General features: G+C 38.6%; 2 protein-coding genes across 4 annotated transcripts in view; both read right to left on the bottom strand.

Moving 5' to 3' along the window:
• The window catches only part of slc4a10a (solute carrier family 4 member 10a), a 43,416-nt gene extending 33,770 nt beyond the window's left edge, over nt 1-9,646 (bottom strand). For both annotated transcript variants that reach the window (XM_036586404.1, XM_036586403.1), the window contains exons 1-2: nt 9,427-9,646; nt 5,534-5,560 (exon numbers count right to left, since the gene is read on the bottom strand). In XM_036586404.1, the coding sequence (XP_036442297.1) occupies nt 5,534-5,560; nt 9,427-9,474 (75 nt within the window). In that variant the 5' untranslated portion in view covers nt 9,475-9,646. The remainder of the gene's footprint in view (nt 1-5,533; nt 5,561-9,426) is intronic.
• A 2,309-nt stretch (nt 9,647-11,955) lies between these two features.
• Nucleotides 11,956-22,484, bottom strand: psmd14 (proteasome 26S subunit, non-ATPase 14). 2 transcript variants are annotated; one of them, XM_036587100.1, is made up of 11 exons: nt 22,374-22,484; nt 21,013-21,069; nt 19,110-19,181; nt 18,795-18,914; nt 17,880-17,950; nt 17,593-17,743; nt 15,214-15,321; nt 13,693-13,767; nt 13,441-13,566; nt 12,231-12,289; nt 11,956-12,143 (listed from the first exon to the last, which is right to left on the bottom strand). In XM_036587100.1, exons 2-11 carry the CDS (start codon nt 21,058-21,060, stop codon nt 12,101-12,103), a joined length of 873 nt encoding a protein of 290 aa, XP_036442993.1. In that variant the 5' UTR covers nt 21,061-21,069; nt 22,374-22,484; the 3' UTR covers nt 11,956-12,100. The 2 variants fall into 2 exon arrangements, with proteins under 2 accessions (XP_036442993.1, XP_036442992.1); XM_036587099.1 differs by having other exon boundaries at nt 11,965-12,140; nt 12,227-12,289.
• Nucleotides 22,485-25,291: the final 2,807 nt, after the last annotated feature.

The following is a 25,291-nucleotide window of genomic DNA, read 5'->3' as shown; positions in this document are numbered from 1 at the left end:
CATACTAGTGTGACTGAGCAAGTTAACTTTCTAACATGTGTGGACGACTAACGCATTCTGAAAATCATAAAGCATAAAAACCCAAAGTCTGCTTTTTATTCTGATTGCTACCTTTTGTGTTGTACTACCATAAATAAGAAACTTCCATTGGCATGCTTGACATAGTTCCTTCATTTCCAAGGCAAAAACAACATAGAAACGTCCACCAGCGGCAACAGTAATGCAGCAAGAAAAAGTACAAACGGAAGCATAGTGCAAGAGTAAATGACAAGGACCATTCCTGCTTTCTTCACTCCATCTTTCCCCTACCAATTTGACTCATTTGACTTCTACCATTGCTCTCCCTGATAAAGAAATGAAGTGCATATCTACAATAAAACAAACACACTCATCCAAATAGGAAAGTGCTTAAAGGAAAATAAGTAGATGTAAATTCTGGCATTGAGAAATGAACATTAATATCAGCCATGCCCGCATTCTCCACCTATTCATCAAACACATCAGAGAGCCACAGTGGAAATTTTGTTAAAAATAAACTCTTTATTTTGTGTATCCACTGACTAAAATGCAGATTTTCTGAGAATATTGGCAAATATGTTTTTATTAAATCTAAGTGATACACCAAAACAAAACCCAAGTGCATATTTAAATACATGTAGCTTTCAGTGTGTCTAAATGTGGGTATATACACCTCCCCCTGAATGTGAATGGATCTCACTAGACATTAGCCTGAAGAATGAGGCATCTCAGAGCTGTTCCACATTCCACAGTAAGACTTACAGCCTTGCATTCATTGTAGTGTAGGTGTCTCTGAGAAAGTTTCCAGTGAACCACAAATTCTTACACATTTCTGTGTGTATCTAAGGAGACCTCAGTCAATTCATCGCCCTTAGAAAAGAAGAAGAGAGCAAAGTGATGGAAGTACTTATGAACTGTTAATATTATAATAAGACAAGCACAAGCATTTGCTGTAATACTGTGAGTTTGATATTGTCTTTACATGGTTGAAAATTCATGTCATCACCATGCAAGACCTTTAATGAGATCCAGTCTTAAATTACAGCAGTTAAATGGCTTAAATGTAATTTGCTTTGCCTTACATTCATTCTCATTACAACATTACCAGACTGTGCGTGTATACTAACCCTGCCACTGTCAGCCATGTTATTTTTATTTGGCATACAGTTTGATGTTGACCACTTGCAGAGATAGCTGCTGAATGAGCCCACATTCAGAGCTAAGTCAGCACTGATTACAGAGGCTTAGTGCAAACAGTAATCGGCAAAATACAGTCAGCCAGCCAACGTCTGCACAGAGATTTACACAACACTATGATATCATCACAACAAACCTCAACCAAGATCTGGGACAGTAGTGGAGAACAAACAAATAATTCTGAAAAACAAGAGCGCATAGAGGTCTGTGTGGTAATAAATATGATCATGAATCATATCAAAACCTCCTAACTTTATTTTTCATTGTTAATTTTTTAGATCGAAACACTGTCCTTTATGCTGTGTAAACACTTCATAATGACTAGGGCAATAAAAATGGTACAGTTCTCCAGAATAAAATCTCATTACATGAACATGCATTAAAATGACATTTTTTTGTTCTCCTATAATGCTACCATTTTGGTAGAAGGTTTTGTCATGACAGTGACGATATACTAAGGGTGTGAATATCTTTTATTGATGCCTGCATGATGCAAGTACATTTTTATATGGTGTCACTCTGAACAAGCCATAATTTCTGTAACAATACCTACATCTATCTGTCTCACAACAACACCAACAGTTCCTACAAATCTTCTCTAGGAGGCAACATAGATTGTTCCACAGCTTTCCAGGACACACATGCCTTGTGACCTAATTTTTACACGGCTCTGTAGATTTATCTCATGTGGAACAGTAACATGTACATGGAGCTAATTTCCATACATGAACGATAGCTTTAATGTAGGACCAAATTACAATACTAGAACACAGGAACCCATCAGGGAGACCACATTTACACAGCACGTGACAAAACACAGCTCAGGTCAAAGTGCATAATGTCACGTTCTTTTCCACCAACATACATCTGTCCAGGAGCTTCCCATATGTGCCAGTGAGAGTGTGTGTGTGTGTTTGTGTGAAAGTGTGAGTGTTTTGTGCGCCTGGACCGCGTGAGCGTGCAGTAGCCTTAACCAAGAGAAGCAAGGGGTGGATTATCAGGAATGGAGGGGGGTGGGATCAAAGCCACGTGATTGGTGGAGAGCTGTGGGTCTGATCCCTACAGATGGCCATGGTTACCATGGCGATGGCAGGATCAGCATCAGTATCCTTCCAGAGAGCCGACGGCAGAGCGTTCCGCCACTCAAATATGACGCGGCGCCTTCGCCAGCGTACATGCCAGTGCTATATCAGTACAAGTCATTTACAAGCCTGCATTTATAGGATCTTGTTACAAAAATGTTCAAATTGAAATAACAATAAAAACACCTCCTACTCCTTTGACCTTGTAAGATCAGTAATGTCTCCTTACAATACATGTAGCTCATTACAATATCCAGCCTATTCTCTCAACACTCACTCACTCCCAGCCTCCCCCACACACAACCTCCCGGCTGTGATTTGCTCTCTTTCATTCTCTCTGAAGATCAATAAGGTGGAATCAGCAGGAAGTGTTCCATCCTCCTCAGCCTCTGAGAGCTCGAACTGAGCACCCCATCTGTCAGTCATCTCTCCGCCTTCTCTCACCCCAACACAGTGCGAGGGAGACAGAAAGACAAGGAAGAAAGAGGGGTTGGAAGGGAGGAAGAGAAGAGAGGCACAGGAGAAAACAGAGAGTGATGTGGGAGGGAGGAGAGAAGGTGAAAGAGCGAGAGGCAGTAGGAAAACAGTAGGAGAGGGAGGGAAGGAAGAGGAGATGGAGTAAAGCTCTTTGTTCCTTTTGCTCAGCTACATTATTTGTATGACCTGTGCTGATGCCTGAACTGCTAGCTGATACATTAGCAAGTGTTCCATTACATAATTACAACACAATGCCAGACTAACAGTGCAGTCTAATGTCTTCAATGCACTTCCATCAGCTTAGTGTACAACCTTACACTCAATAAAAAAACAAAAAACACCCCTCTGGTTGAAAGACACAGCAGCTAGATCTAATGGTCAGGGAGTCTCGGTGGCTGTAAAAAGTTCAGTGGAGCTCCAAAGGTCTGGGTCCTACCTGGCAGTTAAAGCTGCTGTGTTCAGACACACGGCGCTGCATGCTGTTTCCGGGGAGAAGAGGTGAAGGAGGGGGCTTCTGAGCTCCAGGCAGAGCTGGGGCTCGGCTGGGGGTCTTCTGCACTCCTCAGCGGACCTGAGCTTTAAACCACGGCAAAGCTTTCCGTACGGCAAGCCAGTCCGACTGTGAGACCCAGCCACGAAGCCTGTGTGTTTTTGACACTCCTCCGTCCGCCAATCGGAGGAGAGATTAGAGCGTCGACATCACTGACTGCGTGGACTGCTGTCTAAGCTCATGTGCTCTGTGAGCACACACCATGATGCGAGCTCTGTCTGTGTGTGTGAGAATCTGGCACAAACAGTGTCTGAACTGTGTGTGTGGTATATGCATTTCTGAGCTCCCTCCTCTCTGTGTCCTAGCTAAAGCCTTCTGATGTCTCAGCATCCTCATTACTGAGAATGATGCATTCTGGGGGATGTAGTTCTAATGCTCCTCAACAATAAATTAAATCATAACTATGCTTCTTCAGCATGCTGTGCCTCTTCACAATACCATCAGTTATCTCTTTGAAATGCATTTGGCACTTTGATCTTTCAGAACCTACAAAATATGGGCTAGAGACAATTCAGCAGGAAAAAGTCTGTAAACCCCATTCACATTAACATTCAAGGCCAGGCTGATCTGATTTAAAGAGCCATGTCTATGTCTAACTGAGTGAGAACCTTGCCAGAGTGATAAAGAAAAGGCAAAAGCTTCCCTACAGATCTCAGATCAGTACAACCACAAAAGCAGCACCCACCTCCCCTGTGTGCCCATCTGTTCGTACTGGCCCTAGTCCAGCTCTACCATTGACCAACATCACAACCACTTCATCACACCACATTCACAACTAGGGCCTGACCGCTTTCTACATTTTGTCCCCTACATCAATGTCAATTTCTTTTATAGGAGCTAAAAATTCAGGTAATGTCAGCCAACACAATTTTATATATTCGAAAAATTCAACTCAAAAGAGTAAATAAAAAGTGATAAAAGACCATGAGACAATTACAATCCTGAGACATGAGCAATTATCCCCATTTTAGAATTCAGTTCATTACAAGCAACTTCAAAAAAACCCAAATCAATTCAATTCAAATCAGTGCTTTATAGATGGAATTCTGGCAATAACGCTAAGTAAGTGGAACCTTAATAACAGCTGGTTGATATATCAGCCAAGCCCTATGGTGGCGCATTCTGCCACACATACATGACGTGTACATGCAAACACCATATCAGCCCAATTCATTTACAAACCTGCATTTTATAGCATCTCCTACTCTTTTGACCATATAAAATCGGTGATGGCTCCTTACAATACATGTAGTTTATGACAATAATCAGCTTATTCTCTCTACACTCATGCACTTCTAACCTCCTTAAATTCCACTAATTTTCCAAAATTCCACAATTTACAAAAAATTTCATCTTTACAATGGAATGCATAATTCCACTGTAAAGATAATTCCACATGTCTGAAGAGCTTCAAATCTCTAAAAGCTCCCTCAAAAAAAGTTATCACACAAAATGTTATAAACATTCTGCCTGATGCCTGAGACTTTGACTTGAGGTAAGGTTTTGGCCTAAATCTGCTCTTGGCGGAAAGGTACATGCAGGGTGTTGTGAGATGCAATAGTCCCCAAAGAAAACATACCTTTCCAAATTTAACACTATTTTACTATACATATTAAAACTTAGAAAACCCATGAAGGTTCACTGGTTATTCTGGATAGGGAATAAAATGTATATATTTGTGTTGTAGACACTGGGACCCCTGGTTCCTATCACCACCACTGTCAAGAAATCCGAGTCTCTCAACAAATTTAAAATTTCACATCAAACCACTCTGAATGACTTTTTACATCTCGGTGACCGAATTAGAAACTTTCAAAATTTAGCAGAATTCCCCTTTAAATGCTCAACTAGGGTGTACTTCACATAAGCTGTTTCTTCCCACCTGTTAAATATCCATTACATTCACATAATGCTCTCCTCTTCCTTTCTTTCTCTCTCTCTGTGTCTGTCTGTCTGGTACATCTTGTTCTTAGAACCACTTAGACACAGATTTACGATTACAGCAGGAGACAAGTTTACATTATCTGTCTCCACCAGTATCCGTGCAAAAACCACTGACCTCTTAGCAATGACACTTCATTTCAACTGAATCCCAGCCCCAGAGCATGAATGTGATACACTGGACCCAGTCAGCCAAATGAGCTCATTCCCCCTTGCACAGTAGGCATGCACCATGCAAGACATGGATGTAATCAGTATTAAGACTCACCCCTTCACTGCTCACAGGGCTCTGAACCTGCAGAAGAACACAGAGGGAACACAATGAACCTGTGCATCCCCAAAATACACTTAGTATGGTCACAAAGAGCATATTACACAGACTGTCCTATAATGTTTATTTGTGAGATAAGCAGGGCTATAACCACTGATTATGGCTAGGTATCTCAGCACAATGATTATACTTAAATATAGCGCAAGCATCAAATATTTGACCTTTAACCCTTCAGTTTTGGAACCTTTTGATCACTTGTGCATTGCAGCTATCATGAATCCAAGCCAGGTTCAATTGACAGCAGCCTAAACCATGCAAACAGTCAATATTCTGAGTCAGCAAACCATCTGAGGTCAGAGCAAAACTGAGTGGACTATCGTGTAGAAACAGGAACACACTGATTCATATCATGACCATAAAAAGTCTTTCTCTCTCTCTCCACTAATGATGAGAAAAAGGAGAGATTACTCACTCTGCATGACCCTGTTTTACCATACACATACATACACACACACATTTGGGAACACAATCATTCAGGATTCAGGACACGATCTGCCCCTGAACAGACACTGGATTCCGATGGTCAGGAACAGCCCTCTGGCATTTAGAGCACAGGGAGCACTCAGCCTACACTGACTGCTACAGCCAATCACAGGGGATGCAATAGGCAGCAACCATTCAGCAGCATGCCTTAACAAAGGCAAATAGCTGTGTAACTCACCTTTCAACAGAAAAACTCCCCTTATTCTGAAGACATACAATGCAAATGTTTGAACAACCTTGGATCAGACTGCATGTCTGGTTGATTTCCTAAGTAAAACAGTCTACAGTAGATACATTTAAATTTGTCAATTTTCTGCTAATTCTAGTGCACATTTTTTATTTATTTGCTGACATTAACACACAAGATAAAAAAAATGCAAAATATAAAAAAATATGTTTTCGATTTTTTTCCAATATGTTAAATTCAGCAAATAATCAGTAATTGTGCATTAAAATGTTATTTATGTACATGTATTATATATACATAATATATATTTTCAATTTAAAAAAAAACAACAAAACCCAAATTTGTGCATAAGCCTGCATGAACAAACCCTTTTACAACGTGTGCATAGGAATTTTCTTCTCTTTTAACCCCCAGGATGACTGAATAAGCATGACAATGTTATTCATTGCATCAAACAAAACATTAAAACTGTGCTCCAGGCAGAGAACTGTGAAGCAGAGTGGTTAGAGCTGTATTCTGTACAATCTGATATACTGCCCCCTTCGGGCCATGCAATAAAATCCCCCTTCTATCACTAAACTGTAACATCTTGCCACTCAGCGTCTTTGCACCGACTCCCAATATTTAAAAAGCTGTAAAAATCATAAAACAAATACATCCACCCTGTAATCGTTCCTGAGTCAATCTACAATACTTGAATTTGTCAATATATGAGAGTAGAGGTAGGCAAAAGGGCAAAAAATATAACATCACCATACTTCAAGACTTCTTCACATTATGTGATGTGCAATCAAAATTTCACAAGCTGTCTTGCACTAAATCCAACTGAACAAGACTACTAGTTCCACTCTATTTATAATCAAACATGCAGTGTTTCAGTGTTCTCTAAGTACCAGTACGATGATAATAATAACTATAGTCATATTGTCCTCCCTTGTTTCAGTGTCACTAAGTACAGAATATTTTAATTAAAATATTGCCATGTATCTTCAGATACACAGAGGTAATTAAAGGGGAATTCCACCGATTTTTCAAAAGTTCTGCATAGTTCAGTCACTGAAATGTAAACAAATTCATTCAGAGGGGTTTGATGTGATGCACCTGTGCACGGTGAATGGATAAAAAAAATTATGTTTTATGCCAAAACTGTATCTCCAAACTATTGTAAAGCAATGTCTCAGACATCAGGCAGCATATTTTTAGCATTTAATGTAATAACTTTCTGTGAGAGAGCTTTTAGAGGCTCTAAACTCACCAGATGTCTAATGCCTATCACCACCGCTGTGAACAATTCTGATTCTGCAGGTTTCTCTAGAAAGGACCATTTCACATCAAACCACTCTGAATGACTTTGTTTACATCCTAATGATTGAACTGTGCAGAATTTTGAAAAAAGGTAGAATTCCCCTTCATCAAATGCAACCACTTGTCCCTAGTCTATACTTTCCATGCACAGCAAATAAGGACTTGGGTCTGACATGTTACACAGAGGTCTAAGCTGACCCTCTGCTCATAGCCCTGATGGCTGGACAAGACAAATAAGTGACATTCACCGTCAACTGTCATGTAATTGGCAGCTAAAGGTCTGTTGGCTCCTTCGTTATTGGACCGAGACTCTCGAGCAAGGGTGCACCTGCTCTTGGCTGTGGTGATATCCAAATGGCTACAACGGATCTTAAGCTGGCATTGGACACGGCCTACCGACCATCTATCTTTCCTTCATAACACACACGTCGCCTGGAATAAAATGGCTGCTCTTTCCTCTCATCTAAGCTTCTCATCAGGGATACAGAGGCAATTTCTTCAAGAGGCTATGAATTTACATGGCCATCAAATAAGCTACAGATTGCAGAACTCATGCCATCGCTGGCCAGTTTCAGTTAATCCAAGGCCTTCACAATCCAAAATACATTCTAGGCATTATTTTGAGAATTAACATGAAGCTAGGCTGTACCTGTGGTGGGTTACTGTGATGTTGCTATTCAGTTTTAGCGATACTTTAGTAATATATTTGATAACCAGCTAGGGCTGGGCGATAAAACGATAACGATAAGTATCGCGATATAACTTTTCCTCGATAGAGTGATAAGACAGGTTCGATAAATGTTCGATATAATACACCATTCTCACACTTCCACGTTCTAGCGAAAGCCCTGGTGGCGTTTTCTACTGCAAGGAAAGCGACACTACTCTGCTGTCGCCAGGAGAGAGCGCACTTCCGAATTTTTCGACTTGATTAGAGAGGGAGGGGGCCACAAGTAAAAAAAGGGTCGCCAAATATACTTTCTGGAAATCTGATTTTGCCTGTAATTTTTAAGAAAAGTAAATGGAACAAAACAGTCAAATTAAAACAAGCTCTGCCAGGTTCATAAGAAATTATTTTAGCCTTGAGCACCGCATTCAGAGAGAATAAATTTTATCTTTATTAATATAAACGTGAATATGATCTGATACTGCAATACCGTGATATAATTAGAAAATATCACGATAGTGTATTTTATTTATATCGCCCAGCCCTACATTCATGTGCAGTCCAAGAGACTTGGGTCTCATGTAAGACACCACCGCATGGGTGATTTTAGCCTCTAGCTGACGTGATGGAGCCTCATCAAAAGAAACAGTGAGTGCTGTCTCTGTCGTCTAGAGAGGAAGATGAACAGAGTCTCTTTCTGCTCGAATGGGTATTCCCAATCGTGAGAGGAGATCCTGACTGGCTGCCTGTCCTAGGCTGCCATTTATTCAAGCCACTTGTTTCATGTAGGCGATTCCTGTATTACATTACATGGCTGCAGTATAATAAATTCTACTATGTAGATGCCAATAAACACAGAGAGAGAGGATGAAAGGCTCGTGTGAAACGCTGCTGTAATGGCGAAACACGACGGAAAACGATACCGTTCCCACGCTTCTTACAGCCAATTGTAAAAGGAGCATAAATAATTGAAACACGTTCTTTTGTTCGAGGTGGGGTAAGTGATGGCTTCCGTACGCCGCACCATTACTGAAGGAGCCAACGTTTCAGTCCCAGTAGAATTCATTTTCTTTTTGTCCCAGAAAAGGGAGTCGGTATCAGTTTGTTGTGTGGTATATTACAACACTGCTGAAGAAACGTACATGCTACACTGAGGCAACACTGCTGAAGACACGAACATGTTCTTACCGGCGGAAGAAGAGGCTCCATTTGCGCTCCTTGGTCTTTAATGTCCATTCCTGTCGCCTTACAGCTCAGTTCACTCTCCACTCGGCGCGTCTCGCTGTACTCAGTGACCGGAGGGATGCGTCTGATAATTGTGAGCTGGGAAAACTGGACATTTACATCGTCAACCGTTAAAGAGTCGTCGCACCCTCGCGCGTTTTTCGTGCCTCGCGCACCCCAGAGCTCCTTTCGCGTGGAATTCGTGTTTGCGTGACGCAGCGCGCGCAGCACGTGAGTTAACAGAGCGGGGAAACCGACGGTGAATAAAATAAAAGGAAAAAGTATATCAGTATTTGAGCATGGAAAGATGTAAACTAGGTACGTTTGGCTCAACAGATGAAAAAAGTAATAAGAAGCCTTAAAGAAAATAAAAAAGAAATGAAAAAAACGAAGGAAAGAAAAAAAAGGAAAAAAAGGTCGGTTTTACATATTTTAAGACATCGAAAAGATCAGAACAGACACCCAGCAGAGCAAATACTAAAGTATTCTCTACCATACCTACCACCGCACACACAGGTCTATATTTTATTATACTGCGTGTTGAAGGACACAGTCGCACTGTGCCGCTTTGAAGCCGCAGCTCAATTCAGAGCTGCTGGCGCCATCCTGTGGTGACTATAAGGACTTGCGCCTCAAATGGTTGTGAATCCACTGCCTGATGTCTGAGACATTGTTTCTCAGTAGTTTTGTGATAACGTTTTAGTCTAAAATGCATTTTAATCAATTTATTTTAATCTTTTCATGGTGGACTTAAAAAGTCCCCAAAGAAAATTTATTTTTTAGACTGTCCATTATTTTACCATCATCAGTTACATCAAAACCTCAGAAGACACATGTAGGTTCACTGGTGGTTTTGGATAGTAAATAAAATGGCTATATTTGCATTGTAGACATCAGGACTCCTGGTTCCCGTCACTACCACTGTAAAGAAATTTGAGTCTGTAAGTTTCTCTGCAGAAGAATCATTTCACTTAACCACCATATTTGTTTACACATCAACCACTGAATTATATATTCTCCCTTCAAAGGAGAATTCCACAATTTTTGAGACCAAAAAAAGTTCTGCATAATTCACCGGTTCAGATGTAAACAGTCATTCTGAGTGTTTTGATTGTTTAAAAATTGTTCACTGTAGAGAAACTTACTGTCTCAGATTTTCTTTACAGTGGTGGTGGAAGTGTTAGACAGGTTATGATGTATACAAAGTAAAATTTGAAGCCATTTTATTTACTATCCAAAATGACAGGTGAACATAGACATCTCTTACATTTCATATTTAATGTTGATAATAGTAAAATTGTCAGACAAAATATTGGTTCCATATTGAGCCTGGCTTCTTTGCAGAATTGTTTTAATTCTGCTACATTGGAGGGCTTTAAGCATGAACTTCCCGTTTAAGGTCTTGCCACAGCATCTCCAAGGGATTCAAGTCAGGACTTTGACTCAGCCACTTTTGAGACCTTCTAGCCGCTTCACATTGCCAGACAGGTTTTATTTAAGTGATGTTTAGATTCAACAGGCCTGGCAGCAAACTGGGTCTGGGTAGCGCTAGTGAAATTGAACCTAATAGTCAATCAAATTTGGTTAACTGGTTGATTTAGTAGCTAAGGGATAATTACTTTTTCACACAGGGCCAGGTAGGGCTGAACAGCATTTTTCCTTCAATTAATGAAATGATCATTCAAAAACAGCATTTTCTGTTTATTTGGGTTTAAATGTTTCATGTTGTTAACTTACCACTTAAAAATTTAACAAACATGTCATTTAACCCAGAGTGCTCAAACATTTGCATGCGACTGTGTATCATAATTGTCAATGGCAAATGTATGTTTTTGTTGGAAATTCAAGAAAAGAACGTCTCTCTCATGGGTCTTTGCCCCACATGCTCCTCATGAAAAGATATATGAGGATAAGCAAGGGAACAAGTTACAAATATGTCTTCTGTCTTTAATGGTGCCATTAAATCAGTGTTAAGAGACAAGGCACCTTTAGCATTTACATTACAGCAGAGTAAATCGCTTGCCATGTTGAAAAAAAATGGCCTGAAAAGTTAATTGTCCAGAGAAAAATGAATGCACAATTCTGGGCTATTTGTAACACAGGAGAGAAGAATGCTTAATATAGTTTTTAAAAAGGTCTATGTGGAATCAAACAAAAAGTTATGGTTTTAATATAGATGTGATGCATGAGAAAACACGTGGCTTCTCATTTACATAAAGCTGAGAAATGCTCAATTTGTTAAACTGCCCTCTTCTACTCGTTTGTGCTGCTGCTTCTGCTTCCACAACCTGTAACCACAATCTGTAAACTTCTGTGGCCTGTCACCATAGAAATCAATGTACAAAACATAAATCACTTTGCTCTGCTGTAACGTAAATGCAGAGCAAGGCTATTATGTTATGAAACATGTGACTTCATATTCACGATTGGATTTGAAAAGGTCAAATTAATGATGCAGCGTCCCTGTATTCCTGTACATGAACATGCACTTAGATATAAAAATTTGGTTTTATATAGGTTTATTTGTTAAAAAGACAAAACAGACGTTGAATATGAACAATGATGCACAGCAAAAGATATTACTGGAAGACAACAGTATCTAACATAGCGGCGAGGCACTGCACAATATTGGATGTCATCAAGACATCAACGTGCTCTTCCAAATGCCTTTTGGGATCCTGCAGATGGAGAGAGACAGAGAATGAGCAATCTTTATAGATGAAAATGCTGTAATCAAAGTGGTATCCAAAGAAGTGTTCCTAACCTGTTTTCCAACATTCTTAATAGCCAGCTGTTCAGGAGTCATTTTGTCTTCTTCTTCTACAGCCTAAGAGAGGATGAAAAACAACAAAGAAATGTACAAAAAATGGCAAACAATACCTACCATAGGCCATAGATATATCAATGATCACACTACCATGGATACTACATAAGCCCACTTTGATGCTCTCCAGCAAAACAGAACTCTCACCTAAATCGTAGCAATAAACGTTGTTTATAAGTTATCAAAAGAAATATACAAATACCAAAAACAGCTCCTGTATTTGGTGTGCGTTTTTATGTGCTGTATATAGTAGAGGTTTGCATTTGTGCCAAACAGATATTGTGGTCCCACAGGACTAATTTTCAGTGTAGGGTGGGAGCAGGACAGCCAAGACGTGTAGAGAAATCTCAAATTAAACAGGAATTTAAATGAATGAATGGCCTATAAAAAGTTAATCACTTAATAATCAGCATATCGTTGCTGTCAGAATAAAACCCTGTATCTTGTAAAGGTCACTTTACAAGAGAATAAAAAACTATTTTAACTTGTAATGAAAGTTAATGGAACATGATTTTTCAAGTATTTTGGACAATTTCTATTGGTCAATTTATCATCAAATACTGATACAATGTAAAACCAAGTGAAATGTTCAAATCATGAAAAAGTGAAAAAGTAGGGAAGTACAATAAAGAAGATATTACAGTGACAATACATAAACAACATTTGTAACAGCAAAATAACAAAACTTATTCTAAATTGTTGTGAAGCAACCATTCACGTGAACTACACACAAATTGCATTCTTGCGTCTACAGAGATGCCACAGCATTCAGACAGTCAGACGGCCACAGCTCTGCTCTTAAGAAAGGCAAACACACCACATTAAAGCTGACTTAAGGCAAATCTGACTTATGGCAGTCATGTTCAATTGTGAATAATGCAGATGGAAACAGCTCACAAGGCAATTCAATGCTGTGTGTGTAAATGAAGCAAAACTAGAGAAGTGAAACACTGGAGTTTTGGATAATAGATCAACGTGCATACAACGAGATTTTGACCAATTTTGTCACACCTGGTAAGTACAAAGGTGTCACAGGGTGTAGATGCATTCACTCTACCCCAGCTTAATTCTAGAGGGTTCACCTTCTAGAACAAAAAATCCAATCCATCAGGGCAGACCATTGCCAAGACCTTGTTTCCACTCATATTGCTTACCTTGTTGTAGTTCTTGGCCAGCTCAAGCATCTCCTTTACGATGGTCTCATTAAGCTTGCAATGATCGCTGTAGTCCTGCAGGGTCAGACCCTCCATCCAACTCTTCTTATGAAGGTTCAACAGCATCTGGAGACATAACTCATGAGACAAGATGCCACTGAAGTATCTTTAAACTTCATCAAGACTACGAAAAACAGTCAAATGCCTTTATGATTCTAGACATATACGCCAAATATAATATAAAGTTACAACCTTTTGTTCGAGTTCATTCTTCCTGTAGTTGATGGTAATGGAGTAGTAATGTCTGTTCAGTCCATGAATCAAGGCCTAAAAGAAAACAAAGGAAAACAAAAGCCATTACAAAACATGCTTAGACATGAAAAGCTGCAAGACACCTTTGTTTACATACAAAGCAACATCAACAATAATATAATTTTTTTATTCTCAGAGTTCAAAGCGTTTTACACACCTCCATAATACATACAAAATAAAGACAAACGTGAGCATTCATTATATATAATACAATTGAAGAAGACATTATAAACATTATAATAACAATTTGGAAGAGTTTCATTCCAAAATGTACACAAATAAATTAACAATGTGTCCCTAAAAGTAAACCTTAATGAAATAACGAAATATTTAAAAGACTACAGCCTTCAAATGGCCTCCTCCATCAGGGAGCTGATACCACAAGCAAGAGTGCCATGCATTGCCTTATAAGCAAGAACCAGTACCTTGTAAGTAATCATGTGAGCCACAGGTAACAAGTGCACATCTTGAAGTATGGGTGTGATATGATGCCGTAGGTACATAGGTAGATGTAAATAGCCGCAAAGCTACATTTTGCAGTAGTTGCAATTTATTTAAAGCGTGGAATGGAAGCTCAATGAGGAGAGCACTGCAGTAATTTTCATGTATTTTTAATTTAGACACAGTTTTTGTCTTTTGGTGAAAATTTTAGCCTATTTTAGTTATATCATAGTGATTAGGTTTGGCCTAATTTTGCTTTGACTAAAATGACAAATGGTCATCATTTTTGTTAAAATTGTGCAATTGTGTGTAATGCTTTTTCCTTTTTGGATTTCTTGAAGTCTGGAATTATTAGAGGTGCTCCCATGTAAACTAATCTTGTCCACATCATTGGCTAATCTATAAAATGTAATGTTTTATAAATATCTGCAAGTTGTTGCTGAAGTTGACTTTGTATACTGGCTGTGTTCTCCCCCTTCAAAGAATTCAAGCAGATATTGTAGGATGTTTATGATGATGTAGAGGCAAATTTAAAGAACTGCATACGACTTTTTCTGTCTGCTGTACCAGCTACAGTGAAATAAAACTTCACAAAATCTGCATTGTGCCATTGCCAAATGGAGCTTTTTTGTTTTTTCATGTCATCATCATCAAAACATTAAAATAAAAATCATTTTAATTTTACCACAAGCAGATTTTTCATCTGTTACTGAAAAAATCCTAATTCAAGTATTTTCATCAGTAATTTCACTAACAAGATGAACACAGAGACTATTTAATTCTGTTAGATGTGAATCAACCTTTTCACCTGTAAAGACAGAGTAACCCTAACAGCATCAAGAGGCAGGGTAGAACAGCAAGCTACAAAAGACCTGAGGCCAATCAGGATTATTCCAGTGTTATCAGAGTTACATCTAAACAAACTACTATACCTCTATGATTTAACATCCTGCAAACAATGCTTGAGTGTATTCAAAGTAGATGGAATATCAGGCTTCGTGCAAATGTGTGAGCTCTTACTTGAATTGAAGGCTTGTTGAGGTGTCCCAAGTTAGAAGTGGTCTGCCGTGGTTCATGTCCCAAGACCATCATATTAGCATTGATCAGTCTGAAGGCATCAATCACAACCTAAAACAAAAAAGGCACAATCAGGAATATTCAACACACTATTATAGAAAATATGAACAGTAACCCCATTCAACATTTTTCCTTATCAATATTTGCCTAGGATTTAAATAAATGCATACTGTTAAATGGTCATTAGGATCACCATGACTTCTCCACCAGATAACAGTCTTTTTCTAGCTGTTGAGAGGATAAATTTCAACTGTAGTACTTAAATGTGGCCTGATCTAATCCAGAACATCAAATAGAACAGCATAGCAGTCTGTCACTCTCTGGAAAAAAGCAGAGGACTTAGAGGACTGAAACTGAGAGGGTAAGCTTTGGGACCATTGCTAAAGGTCTGAGCTGTCACATCAGGTATGCAATAACAGGACAACTGAGCATGTACACACTTTCCCTCTCTCTCTCTCTCTCTCACACACACACACACACACACACACACACACACACACAATGTATACGCTCAGGTCAAGCTTGACACTAGGAAATAAAGTACAGCTACAAAGAGATATCCAGTCACAAACTGACAGTGTCTTTTTGTTTGACAATGTCTTTTCATTTAGAGAGAGAACCTGACAGCTGAGTGTACACACACAAAGCTCTGGGTGAAGAGTTAAAAAAGCAACTGAAAGAAGGACTGAAGTGTAGTGATACACAGAGGAAAAAACGAAGATGGGGAGAGAAACTGACATGTTTTGAAGAACCAAAAAAAAGCAGAGGAGAAAAAAGTGAGCGACTACAATCAGGCAACATCCATGATATATAAACATCATTGTGATGCCATGAGAGGAGAAGACATCTGTTAGAGAGACAATTTAAAGCTGCCTTATTTAAGTCTGGGGAATAGTGGTGGAAATAACTGCACAAAATGTGTGGAGAAACATTTTGTTAAATCAGTTGTGGTGCGGATCCTCACCGAGTGGATGAATGTGATGATTGCTAGTGCATTCAAAGATGTAAGTGAATTATATACTTATCATTAGTCACTATATCTTAAATCAGTATAATATTGTCTTTGTATTTGAGAACTTTCAACCAGCCCTAGAGCCGGACCTTTTACTATGATGTTAATATAATATCATGTATGAAATATTCCCGCCAAATCTGACCCGACCCACTCTTTTCCGCTTCACTGCAGCGGTCACCAACCCTGGTCCTGTAGATCTACATTCCAGTGGACCGTAGTTCGAACCTGCAGCTCATTAACTTTTTCAGAAGTCCCTGATTGGGTGAATCAAATGCATTAGTGCAGGTTTTGGGAGGGGGCAGCATGTTAGATGCACGTTGGACCTTAAATACTCTTGACTCAGTAATGCTACTTGTTTCAATTTTAAGAGGAAATCTGACATGGCACAGCTTACATAAGCGGTTTATTAAATACCAACTTGTGTTTACAATGAATACACCTTTTCTCAATAGGTAAAAGAACATTATCTTGGTCTTAGCCTGTCTGCCCATTTTTCTGCACTTAAAAATAACCTGCACATCTGTAATTATGCTGCAGCCTCTTCTCACCTCACACACACAGAATCGAGAATGAGATGGAATTGCTTAATCACACAACAAATAAAATGCTAATGCAAAAAGCAACTACATCCCGTTACCAGAAAATCTCTCTCTCTATCTCATGCGCTTACACAACCAACAACGTGAAACAGCAAATGAAGGAAAAACTGCAAAAGCAAGACAGTAAGACAGAGCTGCAAGACAGAAGAGAGCAGAGGAGAACAGTGAAACAGGCAGAGAGCAGGAGAGGACACATGATTACAAGAAGCAGACGTTACTTAAAATAGCCAGTGTAAACGTGTGTGTGCTTAAAGGATCATTCTGGCCTAAAACTAGTATTTAATATTATTTGTCATGCTTTGTGATTTTTTTAAGCAGCACTGCAAGCTTCAGTGTCACAGATGACACAATTCACTATTTTTGTAGTGAACTTAGCATTCATTATATTTTATAACATTCATTATATTATATAACATTCATTATAATCTTTTTCATAATTTTGTCCATCAATGTTCTCTCACTACAATATCCAGAATGCACTGGGAATGTTTGCAAGGCATTTGTATGCATAATGTATGCTTGGCGTTGTAGTGAGACAACACTGGTGGATCAAAACAAAAAGTATAAAATTGTAAATTAAACACCACCACCTCACCCTCCCGGTCATAGAGTATTACTTTTAGCTTTTCAAACAGTTCTTCCCACCTTCAAGACAGCATCAGCAGGGGGTTAAATCTGTTAGTTAAATCTGTTCACGGTTGGTGTTACCTTTCCCTTGACGCTCTGAATGGGGTCGACCACCACTGCAACAGCTCTTTCAGACAGGGCCTCAAAGCTCTGCTGTGTGTTGATGTCCACACCAGACAACCAACAGCCAAAACCAGGATGACTGTGGTACCATCCTACAACCATCTCTGGCCTGCCACAAACAGAATTTATAACTCTAAAACACTGTGCAGCACTATTGAGAAGTTGCCATTAGTAGTATGTAAATTAACATGAGTTTACTATTACTATTTACATTTAAATGTTTCTTTTGGTATTCACACTCTTACCGTCCAGTCTGCTTCAACATGTCCAACATTTTTGCTTGAAAAACAGGATCCACAGCCTCTACACTCACACCCTGTCAACACAACAATTTATCAGGCAAGAAAAGCATCTCCATACCTGATATGGCAATATTTCGCATTAATCACTACCACCTTAAACTCACTATGTAGACAGTGACAAATGGAACATTTCCAAAAGTGTGACAGAACTTTATGGTTTACCTAAGCAATAGAACAAGAGGGTGTGTAATCATGAATAACCATCATGATGGTCGCAGACCCAAGCCAAAGGAGAGTACCATAGATTTTGGATGTTTATTTAATGAGAAAACAAGGAGAAAAAGGCAAATATCCATTGCATGTCCAATATAAAACCAAACTTATGGTGCTGTCATGGATAACTCCAACAACATTAGATTAAGTTCAGCCTTTTCACACTTTCGTTACTTTCCAGATTAACCTGAATGATGATTTGTTCCAACCCACATGTAAAGCATTAGATAGCCCATTTGAATTTGCTTAACTGTATTCAGTAATAACAATAATAACTGTGTTACTTTCTGGCTTCTTTAAGTTTGTCTAGTTGTTCTGCTGTGACAGTTGCCAATCAAAAAGCTCATTCTTCTTTAGAATCTGACAAAATATTACAGAAAATATCTAATGTATTAATTTTTGTTTCTGTAAGGCAGAAACGCATGGTTAGCTGCGAAGCATTCGTTACTTAGCAGTTGGTGCTCAGCAGAATGGTACAGTTGTTGTGGAAAAAAATGTGCTGTTATCACAAATAACAATGTGGCTAAAATGCTTCTCAACCAATCATATTGTGCCGTTATAACTAACTGTTGTATAAATGGATAACTAATTGTTGTATATAAGTGTGTGTATGCAGGTGAGTGTAATTGGCTTGCAGGAACTCACCGTGCCAGACTGTGGCATGGCAAACACATCAATCACACGCACAGTGTAATCGTCCACAAACTCGCCCAACATCAGACCCATAACCTCCATAGGCACACCTGCACGCCCATGCTTCAACATCTGCATAGAAACAGCAACTTAAAACACATGGCAAAAAAGGACTACACATATCTGATCTGTTTTCATATCTAAAAATACTGTTTTGTCATGTATGAGAATTTTACTGTGCAAGAAGTGGTCTCAATAGATAAAGTGCATTCTTGTGCATGGGAAAAGATAGATTAAAAGTATGTGCATGCATGCATCTATAATCACCTTAAGCAGGGCTAGTGATGAGATGTACACCTGTTCAGCTGTGTCCACAGCAGGGGCGTCTGTGGGGGGACCCTGCGACAAACACACAACACCCAAGGAGACAGAGATTAAGATGATCAGTCTCTGAAGTCCCTTTCAAAAAACACCATGAGTTGGACTTCTGCCTCACATACCATACATGCCAGCAAAGACTGGGGTAAAGTAGGACTAAACAAATATCTCAGGTAGAACAAAATACTAAGGAAGCACTGTAAAAGTGAATCAAACTACAACTCAAATCAAAGAAAAACAGTACTAGGCTAGCCAGCTAATTTGAGTAAAGACTAAAGTGGGGCTCCTGAGTTGTGCTGTCTAGGTTTTGACAAGTTTGACCCCTTCATGTAAACAGGCAATGACCACAGGCATCTACGGCCGGCAATGCCTTAGCCTCATGCGCTCTGGGTGAGTAAGATGGCCCACCCTCTCCACCACAACTCTGTGCATTGCTAGCTAACGCGGGCACCTCTTAGCTAACGTAACAGAATTGGCAGTTAGCGTTCTCCTCCAAGCACGTGGAGCTGTGTAATAAAGCTGCGTCAGCAGCAGTTTGAAAATGCGGTAACTAAGTGTGATAACTAAATTGGGGAGAAAACTGAGTTTAAATAAAAATAAGACTAAAAAGAATGTGACCTACCAGGAGTGATGTGTTTAATAGTCATACAGATGACACAATCAATAACATATACATATAGCTCATCATAGAGAAGACCTTTTGCCAATTCTAACCAGCTGTGGGGTTCAGGGACGCTACTCTCCACTTTCTATCGCGAACATGCCGTAATGACTCACAGAGATGGGTGGGGGCAACATTTTCAGTATGTTGTGACAGTGTAATGGGGACATTTAAACATAAAACACAGACAATGCAGCTAATATTTTCATTTAATCAACAGATGTTAATCTGTTATAAAGGTAGAAGAGCCTGAACGTCAGTCACAATGAGTGAGTGAGATGAAAATATGCCCTCGGCAGAGTTTTGTAATAGCAACTTCATGGCATAAAATTCGGAAGCAGCGGCAGGCCACCACTGCAAAATATATAAAGCAGAAAAAGGTCTCATAGTAAGGCAGAATGCTAAACTAATCAATGTTCATTTCCAAACTATCCTGAGGAAGCTTACTGTCACAGCAGAAGGAAAAGAAGAGGAAATAATGAAAAGGGGAGCCCTGGGTTACAAAGCAGAACTCCAACTTAAACATACTGTATCTATGAAGCACAGAGAAAAACATTTGGCTTTCACAAACCTCAAGAAATGTCATGACAAAGCATACCATACACACAGCACCGGAAAGCAGCTATTATGGATTCAGAGAATGGCTTTAGATCCTATAGTCAAATTTAACATCAAATGGAGCATGTCAATTATACGCCTCATTACTGTTGCTGTGCAGCTTTTTAAAATAAATCATCTGCTAGTCTAAAAGAAGCAAACAATAAATGTGATAAGTGTGAAGCCCCCTATATACATAAGTGAATCCATAAGCAATTGGACAGTGATAGTTTCTATTGTTTTGGCTTTGCACCACAGCACCATAGACTTAAAATTGAAAAATAAGTATGAAGTTAAAGGGACACTGAGTGTATATGTCCATATCAGCTGAACTGTGTAGGACTAACAGTCCTTTAAATGTAATCCAAAGCCAGTAAATTAGGCCAACATGAAGCTGAAACATCAGAATCAGTCAATCTAAGAAACAACTAATGTATTAAGTGTGTGAAAATCAGCTCTGTGGTACGTTGTACAGAAACAAACTAGCAAACGTCATCACATGACACATGTGATATAAGCTATGGTACAAAAGAATTCTGCAGTATATGAGCTGACTGTGGCCCTCCAACTCCAGCATTAATACAATATTATTACCTGTCCAAGTCCAGGCATCCCACCTCCGAGCCTCAGCAGCCGGTCCATTTTGTCTCTCTAAACAAAAACACCCCCATGAATAAAAGAATAAACAGTTAATAATATCAGATCTGGGCAATAAATCATACATACCACAGCAATAATGTTTTTTCATTTTTTTGCTGCATTTATAGGTAAACAAAAAGTTAATCAGCTGCAACGTATTTGCAGGCACTTTTGAGAGAAACAAATAAAGCCAACATAAAAACATAAAACCTAAACACTAAGGCTCCTTTCTGGAAATTTGTCAACAATATTGTGCAATGTTACCTTTGGCATAAGTTAAGGAAAAGAAAACAAAAAAACAAAAAAACAAAAAAAACAAAACAAAAGAAAAATAGCCCAATAACAACTTCGAAAGATAATGTTCCCACATAGAGTACCAGTACTCATGAAAAATAAGCTCCTTAATTTTACTGACACAACATCAAATATCTTATAAAGTGATTTATCTGGTATATTTACGAGACTGAATTTTATTTACATCGCCCAACAGTAAATAAAAGTTCATTTAAATTTACCCAAGTATATTAGTTACATCCTCCCAGGCGGTCTGAGACACAGGCTGCGTCCAAAACCACATATTACACATGCTACACTAAAGAACGGACTTCTATTGGCGGTGTACTATTTATGACATACTATTTTCTGTGGAAGTATTTGGGTTTGGACGCAGCCATACTCCTGACAAGAGCACTGCGGTTAGGTTTACTGACGTTTGGTAGCTACCTAGCTATGCAGCTGCCATTCAAAGCTAACTAGCTAACGTTAATGGCTACGTAACTCAGTTTAAATTGTTCGCTAGCAAGCCAACTTATATCGCACGAATATAACAAGGTTTCAGTGACATGTCAATGTAGAAAACACGCTATAGCTAACCAGTTTGATAGCGGCAGATACCGCATCATCACGCTTCGGTCTGTAAGTGGAAAAGGATAGCAAGCTAGCTAACGTTAATCTAGTTTCAGTGCCTCAGAAGCTAATATGCTAAACTCACCAGTAAAATGTTCAAAAACAGCGAAACAACAAGCTGCCTCTGGATTTTGTTTTTAACCACAAAGCCTCAGCTGCTCCTATGTGTGGGTTGGTAACTCTCCGACTAGTTAATCTCATTTAATTCACCAACTACCCCAGCTAGCTAACCTAGCTAGGTTAACTAGCCCCACACAGCAATGTTATGATCGCTAGCTGGCTAATTCAGAGGTGGAGGTACTGACTAAAGTTTAAAAAACAGCATAAGACTCAATCTTTTCAGTCTATATTAAAGTTCATTCGTGACAAATAAAACATTAAATTACACATGACATTAGCTGGAAATGTACCTGTACAAAGTGAATGAAGCCTCCTCAGAGTTTCTGCTTAGCCTCTGCGGCTCTACAATGAATCAGCCCGAATTACCACAATGAAGCGGACGACAGTGATGTAGCTCAAGCTTTAGAAACATTTCAAAATAATGGTTTTAATTTTTTAAAATAAAAGTCTCAAGCAGCGGCAACGCAAATTGAGGCGGTGTAAACAAACAAAAAATACCATTGCAGACAGCCAAAGAAAATTCATCTGTAACTGAAATTAGAACACTTGAGAATACTTGAGAATGTGCAGATTTTGAACACATGTAATACATTTTGAAATGCTCACTGACTAAAGGATGCACCCTATTTTATGTTGGTGCTGCCTGTAACTTGACTTAATCTTGTTAAGTTTATTTTTAGAGGTGAAGAATACAAAATACAGTGTATCAGTCTATAAAAGAATAACAGCTGCTGTTTAACGCACTTGGTCAAAAAACAAATTTCTCTAATAAAGGTGGTGTTTATCATACATCATACTTTGGCATTGATATTTTTTTGTCTAAAGCGTGTGTAATTTTTTGTTAAATATATTTTCTGATTTTTTTTCCTGATGCTGAAAAATAATAACTTGTACTTGATGGCCATTTTGACTGGAAATTAAACAAATGAAGCCTGCTCTGTGACTTTTCTACAGTATTGTATAGTTATTATCATTATCATTCTAACATTTGAAGATGCCAGCTGCCATTTACACTTTATGATGAATGAACCAATAAAAACATAATTATTTACATAATCATTTACATTTATTTAAAAAATAATATTGGGAAAAAGAATCTGGCAGAAGAATTGTATATGTTTTCATAACTAATTGAAAACAGCTTTTATAGTGGACTCAGACGGTTAGATCCTATTATATGACAGACTAAAAGCCTCTCTTCCTGAGATGAATACTTACTGCTGTGTTATTTTGTTTCCCCTTCCGTTGCTATTCTTTCCTTTTCCTTCAGGCAGTTTTGACACCTGCTGCCTCCTCTTTTCCACCCATCCCCTCAGCATAATTTAACTCAACAGGAGAGATTACCCCCAAAATAACCAGTGACAATTAGTCTATATGACACACCATCTGTTCTTGTTTCTCTACAAGAGGATCATATTTCTCACTTCTTTTGAGATAAAAGGCTATTATCTCAGCAATAGGGCAATGAGTTTTATGTATATATTACACCACACTACCAGAGCTTGTCCTGATGTTACTGTAGCCTGTATGATAATTAGTAAAGCACTTCTGCAAATGCTAAATAAACCACATGACATAGTACATCAGATGAATCTGTTTACATTATTGTCATGTATTTGCATCGCTATCTTCACTGAATACATTAACACTGAATCATGGAGCAAGTCTCACATCTTCCAAATCATCTCTGAGATCTTCAGCACATTATTATCACAACGAACCTCAATTTGTGACCTGTTAGATTGCCGTTGTTTTTTTTTCAATATTTTCCAGATTGTGGTAATTGACTCCTCTCCCAACTGGGCTCAGTGAGAGTTTAATTTGCCAGCTATCTAATTGGTGATGCCTATATGCATTGCTACTGAATCCATGGAGAAACACCAAACAAAACTTGCAGGACTGTAAGACTCAGGATTTTTGTTTTCTTTTTTAAATTAGGCTAATTCTTTGGACTATTTTCAGTCCTGTCAGATCACATCATTTAATTATTTGGACAGGCTAATCTGGTAAATTGACAACTCAAAATAGGATCAAGGGTGGCAGCAGAACCAGCCCAGGGAGACAAACATATATATATGTAACAGAAAAAAAACATAGAAGCTTTCTTCTGTGTTTACATTTTTTTATATAATTGATTTTATTGCAGTTTCCATTCTTTTCAGTAGACTTGCTCTGAGTTTTTCAAAACACTCTGCAGGGATATTTTTTCCACACCTACAAAGTTCAGTCGCAGAAGTTGGTTGCTTTTTTCTGCTTCTTACCATCCAAATAATCCCAAACACATTTAGTGATGTTGAGGTCTGGATTCTGGCCAGATTCTGATGGTCAGTCCATTGTTCTGAGAGCACCAGCAGCTTCTTTGTTTGATTTCTTTTTCTCAGTAAGGGCTTCTTGACAGCTACACATCCGTTCAGACTCATAGTGTTGAGCTGCTTCTCACAGTGGAAGGATGCACAGAAACACCTGTGGATTTTTTCAGATCTAAAGCAAAAGTGGAGCTTGATTTTTGGAGTCCCATTTCAGGATAACTTTTAACAATTATTTAACTCAGTTTTTGGAAACCCCTGTTTTTTTCACTTATTTCTCTGTGCATCGCTTACGCAAGTAGATTATGTTAAATAAATGTAGGGTGGTCTCTGACTTTTGCACAACACTGTAAAGATTGCTTTCATTAGAATTAGACAGTCTCAAGGTAGGTTAGAGGATACAGAGGAAAGCCATCTATTTTTAAATCCCTCCTCAGTAGGCTTTTATTTATGTATTTATTGATTTTTGTAGGATTTGTCTCAATAAGGTTCTGTGAACATGCATTTTTTTTTGTACAAACAATATAAATGTTCCCTCAAAGGTACAACAGTGGATTTAAGGTCCAATTGTGAACCTTAAATAAATTTTTCCAGGTGAAAATTATGTATTTGTACCTTTTTATAACCTAAAATAAGAGAGGTACTGCCCCAGTGACAGTTTCACACCTTTTTTCTGAGACTGTATAATGCACAGTGAACAGTTAACCAGTAGATGGCACCAAACACAATTGACAATTGTAATTCCAGAAAATCCCCCATGATCCGAGCTGTAGGAAAATCTGGATGCCTTTGTTATGACTATTTTAAGCTTGTTATTCTGCTCATAGGCAACACATGGCTTTGCCTACTGTTTCAATGACTTTATGTAGTATGTCAATGGAAAAAAGAGAGGTATCAATTAT

Source organism: Colossoma macropomum, unplaced genomic scaffold (genome assembly GCF_904425465.1).
Source record: "Colossoma macropomum unplaced genomic scaffold, Colossoma_macropomum, whole genome shotgun sequence".
In the NCBI taxonomy this organism is placed as follows: domain Eukaryota; kingdom Metazoa; phylum Chordata; class Actinopteri; order Characiformes; family Serrasalmidae; genus Colossoma; species Colossoma macropomum.
The sequence above is the reverse complement of the archived record's forward strand: the minus strand, read 5'-3'. Positions and strand labels throughout refer to the sequence as shown.

Bases quoted from the DNA above. Each gene is read 5' to 3' on its own strand.
- psmd14 (XM_036587099.1), bottom strand. From the start codon at position 21,060: ATGGACCGGCTGCTGAGGCTCGGAGGTGGGATGCCTGGACTTGGACAG. The intron at 13,768-15,213 runs GTAAGAGCTCAC...GTTTTCTTTTAG, and splicing joins TCAACAAGCCTTCAATTCAA to GCCTTGATTCATGGACTGAA. The intron at 12,141-12,226 runs GTTAGGAACACT...CTCCATCTGCAG, and splicing joins TTAAGAATGTTGGAAAACAG to GATCCCAAAAGGCATTTGGA.